Genomic DNA, 18,697 nt, shown 5'->3' with positions numbered 1-18,697 from the left:
TACACACAGAAGATGGTGCAGCTGAACAGATCTGGGCTCATTTGAAGGTCTGAAGTGTCAAGACTCAAGAAAACAGCAGGTGGTCCTTTTTACTGTTCAGAAGAGACGAGCTGTTGTGGGAAACGTGCATCACTTGTTGCAGATGACAGTGGCTGATTTGATTTGAACGAAACTTTGAGACCTTCTATCAAAGATCATGTTTGTCCAAGAGAATTGTGGGTCTGAAAAACTCAAAGTCTAGTTTTCAGTAAAGAAAACATAAATATATATAAACAGCACAGCCTCGACCCACTGTAAACAACAGGAAAACATGTCAGCAATGAGTAAAAGACACATTTTAGTCATAAACTCTTGATCAATTTCACTTGTTTTATTGTTGTAGTTCAGCCACAATCAACTTTAACTCATTATGTGGTTAAAATAAATATGTACAAATGTTGGCTTCATTTTACAACAACAGAACAATTACATTTTTTATTTTTATTTTTTTTATGAATAGAATAATTCTAATTACATAGAAACAAGTGTGATTTATCTTACTACTTCAAAATTTACCTCAAGAATCGTTAATCCAGGGAAAGTGAAAAACTACTACCGATACTTCTGTTTGTTTAAGCCGCACTTTTGCGTCTCATCCTCCATCTGCGCTGCGCAGAAACAACATCAGGAGCGGATCAGGAGCGCACAAGAGCGGACCAGAAGCGTACACTAGAGTAGATCAGGAGCAGACGAGAAGCGCATCAGAAGCGTACACAGGAGAGCATCAGGAGCGAACCAGGAGCGGACCAGAAGCGCACATAGGAGAGAATCAGGAGTGAACCAGAAGCGAACACATGAGCGAACCAGGAGCGTTCCAAAGCGGACACAGGAGAGTATCAGGAGCGAACCAGAAGCGGAATAGAAGCGTACACAGGAGGGGATCAGAAGCGGAATAGAAGCGCACACAGGAGAGTATCAGGAGCGTACCAGAAGCGAACACACGAGCGAACCAGATGCGCACCAGAAGCGTAAACAGGAGAGCATCAGGAGCGAACCAGGAGCGGAGTTGGAGCGCATCAGAGGCGGTCCAGGAGCGCATCAGAGGCGGTCCAGGAGCGCATGAGGAGCGGAGTTGGAGCGCATCAGAGGCGGTCCAGGAGCGCATGAGGAGCGGACACGGGGAGCAGGCGGAGACTGAGGAAAAACGGTGCGTTCTGGAGACGGCTAGCGGCGCGCGGCTAAACCATCCGCGTCCCAAAACCAACTCTCTCCTCGGATTCACCCGTTTTCACGCAGGTACAGCCTCACGGACGCTTTAAACACGCGCGTATCTGTCATTTCTCACAGTTAAAGTGTGTAACTTTAGAATGTTTCTTTTGTTTTGACCTGTTTTTTCCACGCGAGACAGTTAGCTTCCCCGTTAGCATTAGCTCCAGCTGGGTCCACATAGGATGAAATTGGCTGTCACTAATTTGCCTAATCTCGTTTACTTTCGCTTTTTTACGCCTTTATTGTAAAACATGAGCGTGCAGACGTGACGTATCATTGTCAAAGACGGGTTTTCGTGACGGTAATGACGGTAAATGAGCTAAAAGTGTAAGGCAAAGCTGCATTTTGGTGTTGTTTACCGTGCGTAATGACCAGGTACGACTCGGGTTATTTGTACGCGTCCTCACAAGTGACATTTATCCAATTTGCAGGAAAAAATAGACACGTTTCGTCCTTAAATGTCCCTTTTGTGAGCAGAAAACTACCCGAGCTGTAACGGGATAATTACAGGGTCAGTGACGCTCTGTTTTGTTCTTCACATTCTGTTTTTTTTTTTTTTTTTTTTTTTTTTTTTCTAGAGTCAAATTCAGGAGGAGAAAAAAAAAAACTAAACTTTGTAAATGAAATACAGAGAGTTACAGAGGAAATATACAGATGTAATTACAGCCTGTGAGTCAAAACTCTCGTTCAGTCCTGGTTTAGATCTGGTTTAGATCTGGTGTAGACCTGGTTTAGACCTGGTACACAACTGGTTTAGTCCCTGGTTTAGTCCTGGAGTAGACGTGGTTTAGATCTGGCTTAGTCATGGTTTAGATCTGGTTTGGACTTGCTTTTGTTGTGGAATAGACCTGGTTTGTCTTTGTTTAGACCCAGTTTAGTCCCAGAGTAGTCCTGGTTTAAACCTGGTTTAGACCTGGTTTAGATATGATTTAGTCCTGGAGTAGACCTAGTGTAGACCTGGTTTTGTCCTGGTTTAGATCTGGAGTAGACCTGGTTTAGTCGTGATTTAGACCTGGTACAGAACTGGTTTAGTCCTGGAGTAGACGTGGTTTAGATCTGGTTTGGTCTTGCTTTTGTTGTGGAATAGACCTGGTTTAGACCTGGTTTAGATATGGTTTAGTCCTGGAGTAGACCTAGTGTAGACCTGGTTTAGACCTGGTTTTGTCCTGGTTTAGATCTGGTTTAGACCTGGTTTAGATATGGTGTAGATCTGGAGTAGACCTGGTTTAGATCTGGTTTAGACCTTAGACCTGGTTTAGATCTGGTTTAGACCTGGTTTAGATCTGGTTTAGACCTGGTTTAGATCTGGCTTAGTCATGGTTTAGATCTAGTTTGGTCTTGCTTTTGTTGTGGAATAGACCTGTTTTAGACCTGGTTTAGATCTGATTTAGTCCTGGAATAGACCTGGTTTGTCCTTGTTTAGACCCGGATTAGTCCCTGGTTTAGTCCTGGACTAGACTTGGTGTAGTTCTTGTTTAGCCCTGAAGTAGAACTGGTTTAGTCCTGGTTTAGAACTGGTTTTGTCCTGGTTTAGACCTAGAATAGAGCTGGTTGAGTTCTTGTTTATACCTGGTTTAGACTTGGTTTAATCCTGGTGTAGTCCTGGTTTAGTCCTGGTTTAGTCCTGGTTTAGACCTGGTGTAGACTTGGGGTAGTCCTGGTTTAGACCTGGATAACTCCTGGTTTAGTCCTGGTTTAGACCTGCTTTAGAACCAGTTTAGACCTGGTTTAGTCCTGGATTATTTCCTTACGTGTTGACAAGAACATAATTTGTAAGCAGAAGAAACTTAACAAAGCTAGAGAATTTGTTCAAAAATTGTTCAGAATCAGTTTTAGGAAGAAATACATAAACACAAAAACTAGTTGAGGCCAGAGGCGACTGAGTGATGAATGAAATGAACAGACTCTACATAAAGTGTGAGCTTCTCTCGTGGACGACTCCTGAGGAGGGTTTCACTCACTGTGTGTGTTTCACTCTGTGTGTGTTTGAGACGACATCGTTTTTGTTTTTTTGTATGAACAAATGTGTTGAGATTAGTGATGCAACAATAACCAAAATCTGGTGATATCGTATCGTCAAAGTTCTCTCAATAATATCGTGGAGCATCACAATAAATCGAATCACAAGTGTCTTTGTTTAAATGAAGAGTTAAAAACACAGAGGAACTACATAGACCATGATCCTTTGCTCCATTTCAGTGCAGACGACAAGAAGAAATAAGAGTTTTGACACTTTTAAATCTTATTTCTTTGGATTAAGTTTTGTCAAGGACTTTTAAGAGGAAAAAGTTGAATATTAACAGTTTTGTTCGCAGCCTCCACAAAATATCACAATAAATATGGTCCTGTGAGGTTCAGACTGTGACGATATCGTATCGTAAGACTTGGATATCGTCACAACCGTAGTTGAGATATATTGTTACTTGCGTGTGGACAATATATATAATGAAAAACTTTTTGTTTTTTTAATATAAATGGGTCCAGACAAGTGTTAACGGAGGAAACAGGGTCAGATTTTTGACATTCAAATGTCTCTTATTCAGAAACTAGAGGAACTATTGAAATAAGTAAAGTATCAGAATGTAGGAAAGAGTTACACTCCAACAGGGTCAAGTTAAACCTGTGAGATTCTTTCAAGTTCAACACAAAAAATAAAAAAACTCATGTCGGTAACGGAGGGAATGAAATATGCAGCACTTTTTGGTCAATAAATCCAAACAGTGATAACTCTTGGTTCTCACTTCCATATCCTTAACAAACTGGTTTGAATATTTGCTTCATATAGTTTTCTACCATATGGTACAAGATTAGGTTGAAAAACCTCTGACTTTTTGACTCATGAGATTTTTTATTAAGAAAGTTCATGGTAACGGAGGGAAAAGTAACGGAGGGAAAATTGTACAAACAAGTAGAAGGTGCAGGATTTTACATCATTTGTGGCTTTTTTCTTCTGAAAAACTTTAATATTACTTCAAAATGAAAGAAACTATTTCTATAAAATATGTCAGTCCTTCCAACAACATTTTTATCATTTTAAATACTTTTTTTTTTTTTAAATCCTGTCCCTTCATCAACAGTTCAAAGATGGAATAACACAAGATATGATGAAATACAAACATTTATTTACATGATTTTCAGGTCTTTGAAATTTGGGAAATAATTTTTGTTCCATGTTTCATTCATGGTCTGTTTAAAACAGATGGAACTTTAGAACCAAAAATGGAACAGAAAAAAGGTCAACAGTTTGATAAACTCGAGTACATATGTATCTGTTCAATACATTTTTATATCAGATGAATTCACTTTTTGAGTTTTTGGCCTTGTTGTTTACTTCTGCTGGACCGGGCCTTTATGTATGCAGATGAACTAACTTAGTTTCATAAAGGGTACAATTTAGGGGGACTTTCCAGCCAGGGGGACTTTCCAGCTGGTTCCCCTCACATCAGATTTTGCAGTTTGTCATTTTGATCATGTTAAAGGTCCAAAAATCTTTCACTGTTTCCAAACCAAAGTGTGGCAGAGCAGATGATTTTTGTTCTGAGTTATTCATCGTCAGGTCGGTGTTTAAAAATGTTTTAAAATGTTTTTCACTGCAGTCATTTTAAATTACATCAGAGCTGCTCCTCAAACTGTTCTCCTCAGATGTTTCTCCATGTTAGAGTCGTTTTAACTGTTCTCCTCAGATGTTTCTCCATGTTAGAGTCGTTTGAACTGTTCTCCTCAGATGTTTCTGGTGTCATAAATTGGAAGTATGACAGAAACAAACCCTGACGCTCTGATTTAAGATCCACTTTTATAATAATTGGACTTCAGATGATTGTAAATGTAAATGAGACTCGGCTGAATCGTTTCCCGTGGAGAAACTTTTCACTAAGAAGATTTAACTCGCAGCAGCTCACAGCTTTTTCATCCGAGGAATTTAACCCCATTTTACACAAAGAATCTGTGACCTGGATTCTTAAAACCTCGTATAGTCCTGGTTTAGTCCTGGTTTAGTTCTGGTTTTAGTGCTGGTTTAGTCCTGGTGTAGTCCTGGTTTAGACTTGGTTTATTCTTGGTTTAGTCCTTGGTTTAGACCTGGTTTAGTCTTGGTTTAGACTTGGTTTAGTCCTTGGTTTAGACCTGGTTTAGACCTTGTTTAGTCCTTGGTTTAGACCTGGTTTAGTCTTGGTTTAGACTTGGTTTAGTCCTTGGTTTAGACCTGGTTTAGACCTTGTTTAGTCCTTGGTTTAGACCTGGTTTAGTCTTGGTTTAGACTTGGTTTAGTCCTTGGTTTAGACCTGGTTTAGACCTTGTTTAGTCCTTGGTTTAGACCTGGTTTAGTCTTGGTTTAGTCCTTGGTTTAGACCTGGTTTAGTCTTTGGTTTAGTCTTTGGTTTAGACCTGGTTTAGTCCTGGTTTAGTCCTGGTTTAGTTCTTCGAGCTCTGTGTCTCGTCTGTGTGGTGTATGATGATGTTGGTGATGTTCCTCCTGACCAGAGGTTCCGTGGTCCGGTTCTCGTTTTTCACTCGCGTCTCGGTGTTGTTTGTTTTTCAGAACTGTGGGCTGACGATGCAGCGTGGACATGGAGGCTCCTGAGTACCTGGACCTGGACGAGATCGACTTCTCCGACGATTCTGTGGTCAGTGAACGCACCGCCACATTCAGTACACGATCACACACTGTCCTCTGTCCTCATGTGGTTTATACTGAGACTACATGTCCCATAATCCTCTGCTCTCTGTCCTCATGTGGTTTATACTGAGACTACATGTCCCATAATCCTCTGCTCTCTGTCCTCATGTGGTTTATACTGAGACTACATGTCCCATAATCCTCTGCTCTCTGTCCTCATGTGGTTTATACTGAGACTACATGTCCCATAATCCTCTGCTCTCTGTCCTCATGTGGTTTATACTGAGACTACATGTCCCATAATCCTCTGCTCTCTGTCCTCATGTGGTTTTCTCGTCACACACAGACACACTGCAGTTGTGTTTTGTTTCATTCACACATTTAACACACAAACCTACGGAAGTCGAGAGGGTCACGACAAACGCAAAGGCCACAACACATACAAATACGACAACACAACAAAAAAAGCCACAACAAACCAAAAAAAGCCACAACGGAAATGACAGTGGGACTCTATTTTAATGCAAATGCCGCAACAAATACAAACGTGACAATACAAACACAAATGCCACAACACATTAAAAAGCCACGACACATTAAAAAGACATGACACATTAAAAAGCCACAACACATTAAAAAGCCACAGCACATCAAAAAGCCACGACACATTAAAAAGCCACAGCACATCAAAAAGCCACAGCACATCAAAAAGCCACAGCACATCAAAAAGCCACGACACATTAAAAAGCCACAGCACATCAAAAAGCCACAACACATTAAAAAGCCACAACACATTAAAAAGCCACAACACATTAAAAAGCCACAGCACATCATTTCTTTTGTTGTTGTATTTATGAGGACCCCCTTGAAAATGAGATGGTGACACATCTCAAGGGGCTTATCCTCCAAACAAATAAATTCAAATTCAATTAATCAAAAAGCCACAACACATTAAAAAGCCACGACACATTAAAAAGTCACAAGACAAACGCAAATGCCACAACACATTAAAAAGCCACAACACAAACGCAAAAGCCACAACACATTAAAAAGCCACAACACAAATGCAAAAGCCACAACACATTAAAAAGCCACAACACAAACGCAAAAGCCACAACACATTAAAAAGCCACAACACAAACGCAAAAGCCACAACACGGCTCAATCTTCTGTCTCTTGGTTTCTCCTCCATGTTCCTCACACAGGTTTTCTTTGTTTATTTAGTTTATTTTCTCACATGTGACCAGATGAACCTGCTCATGACTAAGTTTTACTTTTCGGTTCCTGAACCTTCTGATTTTCGGTGTGAACACGTTAGTTGGTTTGAGATTAGGTGCTGGAACTGGCACCGGCACGATTCTGTCGACCTGAAAACTCTAAAGGTGGAACAGAGCACACAAACACAAACACACACACACACACACACACAGAGGACGGTGTTTCAAAATGTGTTTTTCATGTTTTGTTTTTTCAGTATTCTGTGTCGTCTCTGAAGAACATCCCTGAGCTGTCGAGGAGGAGCGATGGAGCCGAGGACAGAGGTCTGACGTTTAAAGATGCAGAGATTAAACGAAACGTAAAACCTGTAAACGTCTGTTTATGTTGCGTGTGTGTTTGTCCTCAGCCCCGTCCGTCCCCTGGAGCCGCGGGGTTTCTGCTCACGCCTTGTCCGAGGTCCACAGTAAGTTCAGGCCGGTCAAACGAGTGTCTCCCCTGAAGCACCAGCCGGAGTCCGACCCGGGCGCCGACCCGAGCGCCGAGCCCCAGGACGCCAAACCCGCCGCCGCCACAGACGCCGCTAAAGATGAGCCCGAGAAACCGCCGTGCGCCCAAACCGCCGGGTCGACCGCGCCCGGGCCGCACGCCGCCCGCCCGCCCGCCGAGCTCAAACACAAACCCGCCGGCGCCCCCCACGGTCTGTTTGGGGAACTGGAGCACTACGACCTGGACATGGACGAGATCCTGGACGTGCCCTACATCAAGTCCAGCCCCATGTCCACCACCCTGCCCCGGGCCGCACAGGTCAGAGGTCACACCGGGTCACACCGGGTTACACAGAGGTCATACAGAGGTCACACCAGGTCACACAGAGGTCACACCGGGTCACACAGAGGTCACACCAGGTCACACAGAGGTCATGCAGGGGTTACAAAGGGTCATACCGGGTCACACCAGGTCACACAGAGGTCACACCGGGTCATACAGAGGTCACACCAGGTCACACCGGGTCACGCAGAGGTCACACATAGGTCACACAGAGGTCACACCAGGTCACACAGAGGTCATGCAGGGGTTACACAGGGTCATACCGGGTCACACCAGGTCACACAGAGGTCACACCGGGTCATACAGAGGTCACAACAGGTCACACAGAGGTCACATAGGGTCACACCGGGTCACACAGAGGTCACACAGGGTCTTACCGGGCACACCAGGTCACACAGAGGTCACACCGGGTCATGCAGAGGTCACACAGAAGTCACACCGGGTCATGCAGAGGTCACACAGAGGTCACACCGGGTCATGCAGAGGTCACACAGAGGTCACACCGGGTCATGCAGAGGTCACACAGAGGTCACACAGAAGTCACACCGGGTCATGCAGAGGTCACACAGAGGTCACACCGGGTCATGCAGAGGTCACACAGAGGTCACACCGGGTCATGCAGAGGTCACACAGAGGTCACACTGGGGTCACACCGGGGTCAGAAACATCATACAAGTTTTATTTTTTGTCAGTTCTCCGACGCTGTAGATCAGTGGTTCATAAAGTGAGGTTCCCAAAAATTGTGATACAACTGTGACATAAATACTACAGTTTCTCATTACCGTAATTTCCAGACTATTGAGTGCACCTGAATATAAACCGCAGGTGTCCACGTCTTCAAGAAGGTTTTCAAGTTTGGGTCGTCTGCTTTTATCGCCTCTGAAAGTTTTTGTCATTTTTTTGCATCGACTCACTTCCTGTCCGTCTTCACATCCGTCACCGCTGATTTAAAAGCTGCATCATCTGCATTTCCTCGTGTGTTTTTCATGAGGAGTGTGTGTGTATGAAGCACAAAATAACAGTTTAAAACACAAACAGAATCTTCCTCAGCGAAGACTGTCGCTCCCCGCGCTCACGACAGCAGACAGCCCTCAGTGTCTCAGTGTGTGTCTCAGTGTGTGTCTCAGTGTTTGTCTCAGTGTTTGTCTCAGTTTGTCTCAGAGTTTGTCTCAGTGTTTGTCTCAGTGTTTGTCTCAGTGTTTGTCTTAGTGTGTGTCTCAGTGTTTGTCAGTGTTTGTCTCAGTGTTTGTCTCAGTGTTTGTCTTAGTGTTTGTCTCAGTGTTTGTCTTAGTGTGTGTCTCAGTGTTTGTCTCAGTGTTTGTCTCAGTGTTTGTCTCAGTGTTTGTCTCAGAGTTTGTCTCAGTGTTTGTCTCAGTGTTTGTCTCAGTGTTTGTCTCAGCGTTTGTCTCAGCATTTGTCTCAGAGTTTGTCTCAGAGTTTGTCTCAGTGTTTGTCTCAGAGTTTGTCTCAAAGTTTGTCTCAGAGTTTGTCTCAGTGTTTGTCTCAGTGTTTGTCTCAGAGTTTGTCTCAGTGTTTGTCTCAGAGTTTGTCTCAAAGTTTGTCTCAGAGTTTGTCTCAGTGTTTGTCTCAGTGTTTGTCTCAGAGTTTGTCTCAGTGTTTGTCTCAGAGTTTGTCTCAAAGTTTGTCTCAGAGTTTGTCTCAGTTTGTCTCAGAGTTTGTCTCAGAGTTTGTCTCAGTGTTTGTCTCAGAGTTTGTCTCAAAGTTTGTCTCAGAGTTTGTCTCAGTGTTTGTCTCAGTGTTTGTCTCAAAGTTTGTCTCAGCGTTTGTCTCAAAGTTTGTCTCAGTGTTTGTGTCAGTGTTTGTCTCAGTGTTTGTCTCAGAGTTTGTCTCAGTGTTTGTCTCAGTGTTTGTCTCAGTGTTTGTCTCAGTGTTTGTCTCAGTGTTTGTCTCAGTGTTTGTCTCAGTGTTTGTCTCAGTGTTTGTCTCAGTGTTTGTCTCAGTGTTTGTCTCAGTGTTTGTCTTGTAATGTTCAGGGGACATATGTTAAAACCAGTTCTTTGGGTCAAAATGAGGCCGTCGTGTTCTGTTTGCGTCTGAAAGTGTTTCATCGCGCTCAAACCTGAAAGTAACACAGGTGTTCTGTTAGCATGCTAGTGAAAGTGATATCCTCCTGGTTTTGAATAAATCGTCTGCTCAGAGTGAGTAAAGTGACTCTGATTTGGAGTTGTGTTGTGGTGTTGTTGTGTTTGTTGTTCGTGCAGGAGAAGAGGAGCGCGGGAGGCAGCAGTGTGAGCGCCGCCGGGACCCTGGAGAGGAACCAGAGGGGCCCCAAAGCCTCGTCTCTGCCCCACACCGAGGCTCTGTCCCTGGGCAGCAGCAGCAGTGCGCAGACGCCGGTGAGGACGACCAGGGACTCCAGGGACCAGGGACTTGAGGGACCAGGGACTCCAGGGACCAGGGACTTGAGGGACCAGGGACTTGAGGGACCAGGGACTCCAGGGACCAGGGACTTGAGGGACCAGGGACCAGGGACAGGGACCAGGACTTGAGGACCAGGGACCAGGGACCAGGGACTCCGGGACCAGGGATTTGAGGGACCAGGGACTCCAGGAATCAGGGACTTGAGGGACCAGGGACTTGGGACCAGGGACTCCAGGGACCAGGGACTTGAGGGACCAGGGACTCCAGGGACCAGGGACTTGAGGGACCAGGGACTCCAGGGACTCCAGGGACCAGGGACTCCAGGGACCAGGGACTTGAGGGACCAGGGACTCCAGGGACCAGGGACTTGAGGGACCAGGGACTCCAGTGACCAGGGACTTGAGGGACTAGGGACTCCTGGGACCAGGGATTTGAGGGACCAGGGACTCCAGGAATCAGGGACTTGAGGGACCATCGACTCCAGGGACCAGGGACTTGAGGGACCAGAGTTATGGTTCAGAACTTCAGGTCATGACTGGAAATGTCCACAGGGAATAAAAAAACTGACACAAAGACCAACCTCTGTCAGGAGGAAGAAACTAAAGGTTTAGACCAGAACTGTAATGATAACAGATTTTACTGGACGATTAACTGATCAAGAAATTACTGCGATAAACGATCATATTGACATTTTGAGACCAATTTCAACTAATATAAAGATCAAGGAATAAAAATGTAAATACATCCTTTCAAAGATCAAAAAACTTTACTTTCTAAAGAACATCACACGACAAACAAAAACAACAGACCTAAATAAATCAGACGTGTTCACATAAGAACAGCCTCATGTGTCTGACTCACAGCGAGGACAAAACCAAAACACACAACCAAAACAATAAATAAATAGATTATTAAGTCTCTGTAACAAAATTGTTCTTAAAAATGATTTTAGTCTTTGAGTTACTGGAATATTGTCATGGCAGCGTAGGTACTGCTGCTATAGGGTCACGTGACGGTGCAAAGCCTCTATAGTGTAACAGATGCTCCAAAACCCAAACTGTGCTTGAATATGTGCAGAAGATCAAATGTGACAAGAGTTATTTTACATCAGATGGACGTTTAACCTGCGACACAGGATCCTGTTTGTGTCTGAGGGAGTCTCTGTTCTGTCTGGTGTCGTGTCTGTGTCTTGTGGGATTTCAGACTCTCTCAGGGGATAGACTCGCTGTGTCAGTCGGGTTTGGGTTTATGTCGGCTTTTTGGGGTTTGAGACGTTTCTTCTCGTCGTTTGCGTTTCGCTCGTCTGAATTTGGCGCGTGTGGGTCGTCGAGACGTGTCCCTCTCACTCGAGTTGATTTGGCATCATGACGTGTTTTGTCACACGTAGATGAAATGTTTTGGTTCTGATTGCGGCGCTTTCTGCTGCGCACATCCACTGTGTTCATGAACAAATAATCTGTCTAGTCTAAACTGGCACATTTATTCAAGCATCATTACCTGAATTAAACGAGAGGAGTCAGAGAACCACAGAATCCTTTTGACATTCAGGCTCTTTAAGAGAGAAACAAGGAAAACAAACAAGTAAATAGAATTTATCACGACTGGAAAAGTTATCGAGCTCGTTAAAAGCTATTGTACGATTCATTGATTTATTGATTATTGTTACAGAACTAGTTTAGACCTGGTTTAGTCCTGGTTTAGACCTGGTTTAGTCCTGGTTTAGACCTGGTTTAGTCCTGGTTTTAGACCTGGTTTAGTCCTGGTTTAGACCTGGTTTAGTCCTGGTTTAGACCTGGTTTAGTCCTGGTTTAGACCTGGTTTAGTCCTGGTTTAGTCCTGGTTTAGACCTGGTTTAGTCCTGGTTTAGTCCTGGTTTAGACCTGGTTTAGACCTGGTTTAGACCTGGTTTAGTCCTGGTTTAGTCCTGGTTTTAGACCTGGTTTAGTCCTGGTTTTAGTCCTGGTTTAGACCTGGTTAGACCTGGTTTAGACCTGGTTTAGTCCTGGTTTAGTCCTGGTTTAGACCTGGTTTAGACCTGGTTTAGACCTGGTTTAGACCTGGTTTAGTCCTGGTTTAGTCCTGGTTTAGTCCTGGTTTAGACCTGGTTTAGTCCTGGTTTAGTCCTGGTTTAGACCTGGTTTAGACCTGGTTTAGTCCTGGTTTAAACCTGGTTTAGACCTGGTTTAGTCCTGGTTTAAACCTGGTCTTATTCTCTTCTCTCTTTTCCCCCCACATCCCTCTCTTTTTTTTTTCATCCTCATTTCTCTCTCCATCTCACTCCTCTGTTCTTTCTTTTGTATTCATCTCTCCTCCTCTCTTCTCCTCCGTCTCGTCTCTTCTTCTCTCAGTTCTGCGTCCTTTCTCCGGTGAAATGGTCTGACCTGAGGAAGTCTCGCTCCGTGGATCCAGACCTCCATCACCTCCAGCGCTCAGGGGCCTCGGCCGGAGCCTTCACCCCCACAGAGGTGCACTGCTCTGGGCTGCTCAGCTGCTCCTCCTCCCTGTCCTCCTTCTCTGACACCGGATCTCACTCAGGTACAAGAACTAAACCAGGACTAAACCAGGACTAAACCAGGACTAAACCAGGACTGAACCAGGACTAAACCAGGACTGAACCAGGACTAAACCAGGACTAAACCAGAACTAAACCAGGACTGAACCAGGACTAAACCAGGACTGAACCAGGACTAAACCAGGTCTAAACCGTGTCTGTTTTGTTTCTTCTCTCCACAGAAAAGCTCTTGTCCGCTCGCGTGTTTCCGGACGTCCAGAGGGCCGGGGGTGAAGCAGGGGGCTCGGGTCTGATGTTTGCCCAGGGAGGGTGCGCCGTGACCAGGCAGGACCCGTCCAAACCCTGGACCCCCGGAGGACCTGCTCCAGAGATGGACGAGGAGACCAAGAGGAACCAGAACATCCTCAACATCGTCAGAGAAGGACAGATCTCTCTGCTGGTCAGTCCTGGTTTAGTCCTGGTTTAGTCCTGGTTTAGTCCTGGTTTAGTCCTGGTTTAGTCCTGGTTTAGTCCTGGTTTAGTCCTGGTTACCTCCGCCAAGGAGGTTATGTTTTTGCCGGCGTTTGTCTGTTTGTTTGTTTGTTTGTTTGTTTGTCTGTTAGCAACATAACTCAAAAAGTTATGGACCGATTTTGATGAAATGTTCAGGATTTGTTGGAAATGTGAAAAGGAAGAACTGATTTCATTTTGGGGCTGATCCGGAAGAAATCCTGGATTCTGGATCACTTTGAAATTTTAGTTAACATTGTGGTAAATGGGGCCAAAAATGTAGTTTCTCAATATCTCGATTAATTATTGACCAAACCCCATGAAATTGTGACTCAGGGATGGACAATGGGATCCTCTTTCATATTCCAAATTGAAAGATACGAGACAAATATTTATGGAAAACACAATTAATATGAGGGGGACTGTAGTCCTTGGCGGAGTCTGCGCTCTCTGACTGCTTTTCTAGTTTAGTCCTGGTTTAGTCTTGGTTTAACCAGGAAGAGAATGAAACTCCAGTGAAGGACTTGAAAATAAATCCTTCCCACTGTTTTCACTGTCTTCACAGTTTTGTGTAAAGTGTCAGTGAAAGTGAGATTAAAGAAGAGGTTTTCAAACTGTGGGTGAGGGTCAAACAAGAGGATTTTCCTGGTGTTTACAGTTTTATTGTTTCATCAAAATGTTTTAGTGCAACTTTGGTGAAGTGAAGCTGCTCCTCTGTACATCTGTGTGTGACCTGCAGATTTATAATGTGTGAAAAGTTTCACATGAACCAATAACATGACAGAAACACAGAACAGACTGAGCATCAGCAGAACACCCCTCTGACACAGAGAGAACACCCCTCTGTCACAGAGAGAACACCCCTCTGTCACAGAGAGAACACCCCTCTGACACACAGAGAGACACCCTCTGTCACAGAGAGAACACCCCTCTGTCACAGAGAGAACACCCCTCTGACACAGAGAGAACACCCTCTGTCACACAGAGAGAACACCCCTCTGTCACAGAGAGAACACACCCTCTGACACAGAGAGACACCCCTCTGTCACAGAGAGACACCCCTCTGTCACAGAGAGAACACCCCTCTGTCACAGAGAGAACACCCCTCTGTCACAGAGAGAGAACACCCCTCTGTCACAGAGAGAACACCCCTCTGACACACAGAGAACACCCCTCTGTCACAGAGAGAACACCCCTCTGTCACACAGAGAACACCCCTCTGTCACACAGAGAGAACACCCCTCTGTCACAGAGAGAACACCCCTCTGACACAGAGAGAACACCCCTCTGTCACAGAGAGAACACCCCTCTGACACAGAGAGAACACCCCTCTGTCACAGAGAGAACACACCCCTCTGACACAGAAGAACACCCCTCTGACACAGAGAGAACACCCTCTGAACACACACAGAGAGAACACCCCTCTGTCACAGAGAGAACACCCCTCTGTCACAGAGAGAACACCCCCTCTGACACAGAAGAGAACACCCCTCTGTCACAGAGAGAAACACCCTCTGACACAGAGAGAACACCCTCTGTCACAGAGAGAACACCCCTCTGACACAGAGAACACCCTCTGACACACCCCTCTGTCACACAGAGAGAACACCCCTCTGTCACAGAGAGAACACCCCTCTGACACAGAGAGAACACCCCTCTGTCACACAGAGAGAACACCCCTCTGACACAGAGAGAACACTCATATTCCACTGAGTCGTGTCCTTTAGTCCAACACAAACTGAACCACATCAGACACAAGGAAAGAACCGTTTTTTTCACACACATTAGTTTATGGAAATGAGTCGTGTGGTTTAAGTTTAGTTTGTGTAAAACGTAAACAAATGTGTCCTCGAAGAAAAATTGCTGCAGAAGTAAAAGTACTAGTGTTTTTTTTTTGTTTTTGGACCAACTCTCTTGTGTCGGACTTGTCGTCTTGTCTTTGTTTTCCTCATGAGCGTCACGTCAACAAAACGAAGTGAACATCGTCTCGTTCGTCACAGTTGCATCAGTTTTATCCAGCGCGTTTTTGGACTTTCAAGACACTTTACCGAGCAGCCGTCATTCACTCCAGACCCGGCGGAGGAAACTACTACTGTAAACTACTACTGTAAACTACTACTGTAAACTACTACTGTAAACTACTACTGTAAACTACCACTACTGTAAACTACTACTGTAAACTACCACTGTAAACTACCACTGTAAACTACTACTGTAAACTACTACTGTAAACTACTACTGTAAACTACTACTGTAAACTACCACTGTAAACTACTACTGTAAACTACTACTGTAAACTACTACTGTAAACTACCACTGTAAACTACTACTGTAAACTACTACTGTAAACTACTACTGTAAACTACCTACTGTAAACTACTACTGTAAACTACCACTGTAACTACTAACTACTGTAAACTACTGTAAACTACTACTGTAACTACTGTAAACTAACTACTGTAAACTACACTGTAAAAACTACCACTGTAAACTACTACTGTAAACTACCTACTGTAACTACTACTGTAAAAACTACTACTGTAAACTACCACTGTAAACTACTACTGTAAACTACCACTGTAAACTACTACTGTAAACTACCACTGTAAACTACCACTGTAAACTACTACTGTAAACTACCACTGTAAACTACCACTGTAAACTACCACTGTAAACTACCACTGTAAACTACTACTGTAAACTACCACTGTAAACTACCACTGTAAACTACTACTGTAAACTACCACTGTAAACTACCACTGTAAACTACTACTGTAACTACTACTGTAAACTACTACTGTAAACTACTACTACTACACACACACACCACTTTCATACTCGGCAATGTGGGTGAAGTGTCTTGCCTAAGGACACAGCAACAGTTTTTTTTTTGTTTTTGTGACTGGCGCCTCCTGTGGCTCCTGATTTTCCCAGTGTCTCCTGAGCGTCTGAGATCTGACGGGATCAGGCTTTGACAAACCGGTGCGGCTACAAGAAGAGTTAAAAGAAACATTATAGACACTGTTAGTTTTAAATCGTAAAATATTAAACTGAAAACACAAACACACATTCTTTTTCATTATTATATCAGGTCCTTATGGCTGCAGATTTTTTTCATGACGGTGATGAAACTGATACTGTTGATACTTTTGATACGACAGGAAACCGTCACATCGTCTCGCCGCCCGAACCGTGGAGTTTCAGAGCAGAAGTGTTTGTCTTTGTCGTCTGTAGATCGTTTTGTCTTGTTATTCGTATCTCACCTGCTGAAACGCTGCGTTCGCTCCCGGTTTAATCGTGTTCGTGTGTGTCTCAGCCTCACCTGGCGGCCGATAACCTGGAGCAGATCAGAGACGAGCAGAACAACAACCTGCTGCACCTGTCGGCGTCGCAGGGTCACAGCGAGTGTCTGCAGCACCTGACGTCTCTGATGGGAGAAGACGGACTGAACGAACGCAACCGAGACCAGCTCACCCCCGCCGGGCTCGCCGTCAAGGTGCTCCTGTCTGCTCCTGCCTGCTCCTGTCTGCTCCTGTCTGCTCCTGTCTGCTCCTGTCTGCTCCTGTCTGTTTCTCTGCTCCTGTCTGCTCCTGTCTCTTTCTCTGCTCCTGTCTGCTCCTGTCTGCTTCCTGTCTGCTCCTGCTCCTGTCTGTTTCTCTGCTCCTGTCTGCTCCTCTGCTCCTGTCTGCTCCTGTCTGCTCCTGTCTGCTCCTGTCTGCTCCTGTCTGCTCCTGCTTCTTTCTCTGCTCCTGTCTGCTCCTGTCTGCTCCTGCTCCTGTCTTGTTTCTCTGCTCCTGTCTGCTCCTCTGCTCCTGTCTGCTCCTGTCTGCTCCTGTCTGTTTCTCTGCTCCTGTCTGCTCCTGTCTGCTCCTGCTCTGTCTGCTCCTGTCTGCTCCTGTCTGCTCCTGTCTGCTCCTGTCTGCTCCTGTCTCCTGTCTCTGTCTGCTCCTGTCTGCTCCTGTCTGCTCCTGTCTGCTCTGCTCCTGTCTGTTTCTCTCCTGTCTTGCTCCTGCCTGCTCCTGTCTGCTCCTGTCTGTTTCTCTGCTCCTGTCTGCTCCTGTCTGCTCCTGTCTGTTTCTCTGCTCCTGTCTGCTCCTGTCTGCTCCTGTCTGTTTCTCTGCTCCTGTCTGCTCCTGTCTGCTCCTCTGCTCCTGTCTGGTCCTGTCTGTTTCTCTGCTCCTGTCTGCTCCTGTCTGCTCCTGTCTCTTTCTCTGCTCCTGTCTGGTCCTGTCTGTTTCTCTGCTCCTGTCTGCTCCTGTCTCTTTCTCTGCTCCTGTCTGCTCCTGTCTGCTCCTGTCTGGCTCCTGTCTGCTCCTGTCTGCTCCTGTCTGTTTCTCTGCTCCTGTCTGCTCCTGTCTCTTTCTCTGCTCCTGTCTGCTCCTGTCTGCTCCTGTCTGCTCCTGCTCCTGTCTGCTCTTCTGTCTGCTCCTGTCTGTCTGCTCCTCCTGTCTGTCTGCTCCTGTCTGCTCCTGTCTGCTGCTCCCTGCTCCTGCTCCTGTCTGCTCCTGTCTCTCTCTGCTCCTGTCTGCTCCTGTCTGCTCCTGCTCCTGTCTGCTGCTCCTGTCTGCTCCTGTCTGTCTGCTCCTGCCTGCTCCTGTCTGCTCCTGTCTGCTCCTGCTCTGTTTCTCTGCTCCTGTCTGCTCCTGCTCCTGCTCCTGCTTCCTGTCTCTCTGCTCCTGCTCCTGCTCCTGTCTGCTCTGCTCCTGCTCTGCTCCTGTCTGCTCCTGTCTGCTCCTGTCTGCTCCTGTCTGCTCCTGTCTGCTCCTGTCTCTCTGCTGCTCCTGTCTGCTCCTGTCTGCTCCTGTCTGCTCCTGTCTGCTTCCTGTCTGTTTCTCTGCTCCTCTGCTCCTGTCTGCTCTGCTCTGTCTGCTCCTGTCTGCTCCTGTCTGCTCCTGTCTGTTTCTCTGCTCCTGTCTGCTCCTGTCTGCTCCTGTCTGCTCCTGTCTGTCTGTCTCTGCTCTGTCTGCTCTGTCTGTCTGCTCCTGTCTGCTCCTGTCTGCTCCTTTCTCTGCTCCTGTCTGCTCCTGTCTGCTCCTGTCTGCTCCTGCTCCTGTCTGGTCCTGTCTTTCTCTGCTCCTGTCTGCTCCCTGCTCTGCTCTCTGCTCCTGTCTGGTCCTGTCTGTTTCTCTGCTCCTGTCTGCTCCTGTCTCTTTCTCTGCTCCTGTCTGCTCCTGTCTGCTCCTGTCTGCTCCTGTCTGCTCCTGTCTGCTCCTGTCTCTTTCTCTGCTCCTGTCTGCTCCTGTCTGCTCCTGTCTCTTTCTCTGCTCCTGTCTCTGCTCCTGTCTGCTCCTGTCTGCTCCTGTCTGTGTAAATAACAGGAAGTTTAGTCTGCCGTGTCAGAGGAAAAGCTCTGATCCGATTGGCTGCCAAACAGGAAGTGTGGAGCTGCAGATAAAACATAAACG

At 45.7% G+C, this 18,697-nt stretch overlaps 1 protein-coding gene across 1 annotated transcript in view; it reads left to right on the top strand.

Moving 5' to 3' along the window:
* Positions 1–1,099: 1,099 nt before the first annotated feature.
* The window catches only part of sncaip (synuclein, alpha interacting protein), a 27,041-nt gene continuing 9,443 nt past the window's right edge, over positions 1,100–18,697 (top strand). Inside the window, 8 exon segments of the mRNA XM_055161841.1 lie at positions 1,100–1,275; positions 5,786–5,870; positions 7,338–7,404; positions 7,488–7,885; positions 10,132–10,266; positions 12,640–12,826; positions 13,025–13,242; positions 16,609–16,788. Coding sequence (XP_055017816.1) covers positions 5,814–5,870; positions 7,338–7,404; positions 7,488–7,885; positions 10,132–10,266; positions 12,640–12,826; positions 13,025–13,242; positions 16,609–16,788 — 1,242 coding nt within the window. The 5' untranslated portion in view covers positions 1,100–1,275; positions 5,786–5,813.

This window comes from Boleophthalmus pectinirostris, unplaced genomic scaffold (assembly GCF_026225935.1).
Source record: "Boleophthalmus pectinirostris isolate CB_2022bp ecotype Guang Dong unplaced genomic scaffold, ASM2622593v1 HiC_scaffold_4, whole genome shotgun sequence".
Lineage (NCBI taxonomy): Eukaryota > Metazoa > Chordata > Actinopteri > Gobiiformes > Gobiidae > Boleophthalmus > Boleophthalmus pectinirostris.
This window is presented reverse-complemented; position numbering and strand designations above follow the sequence as displayed.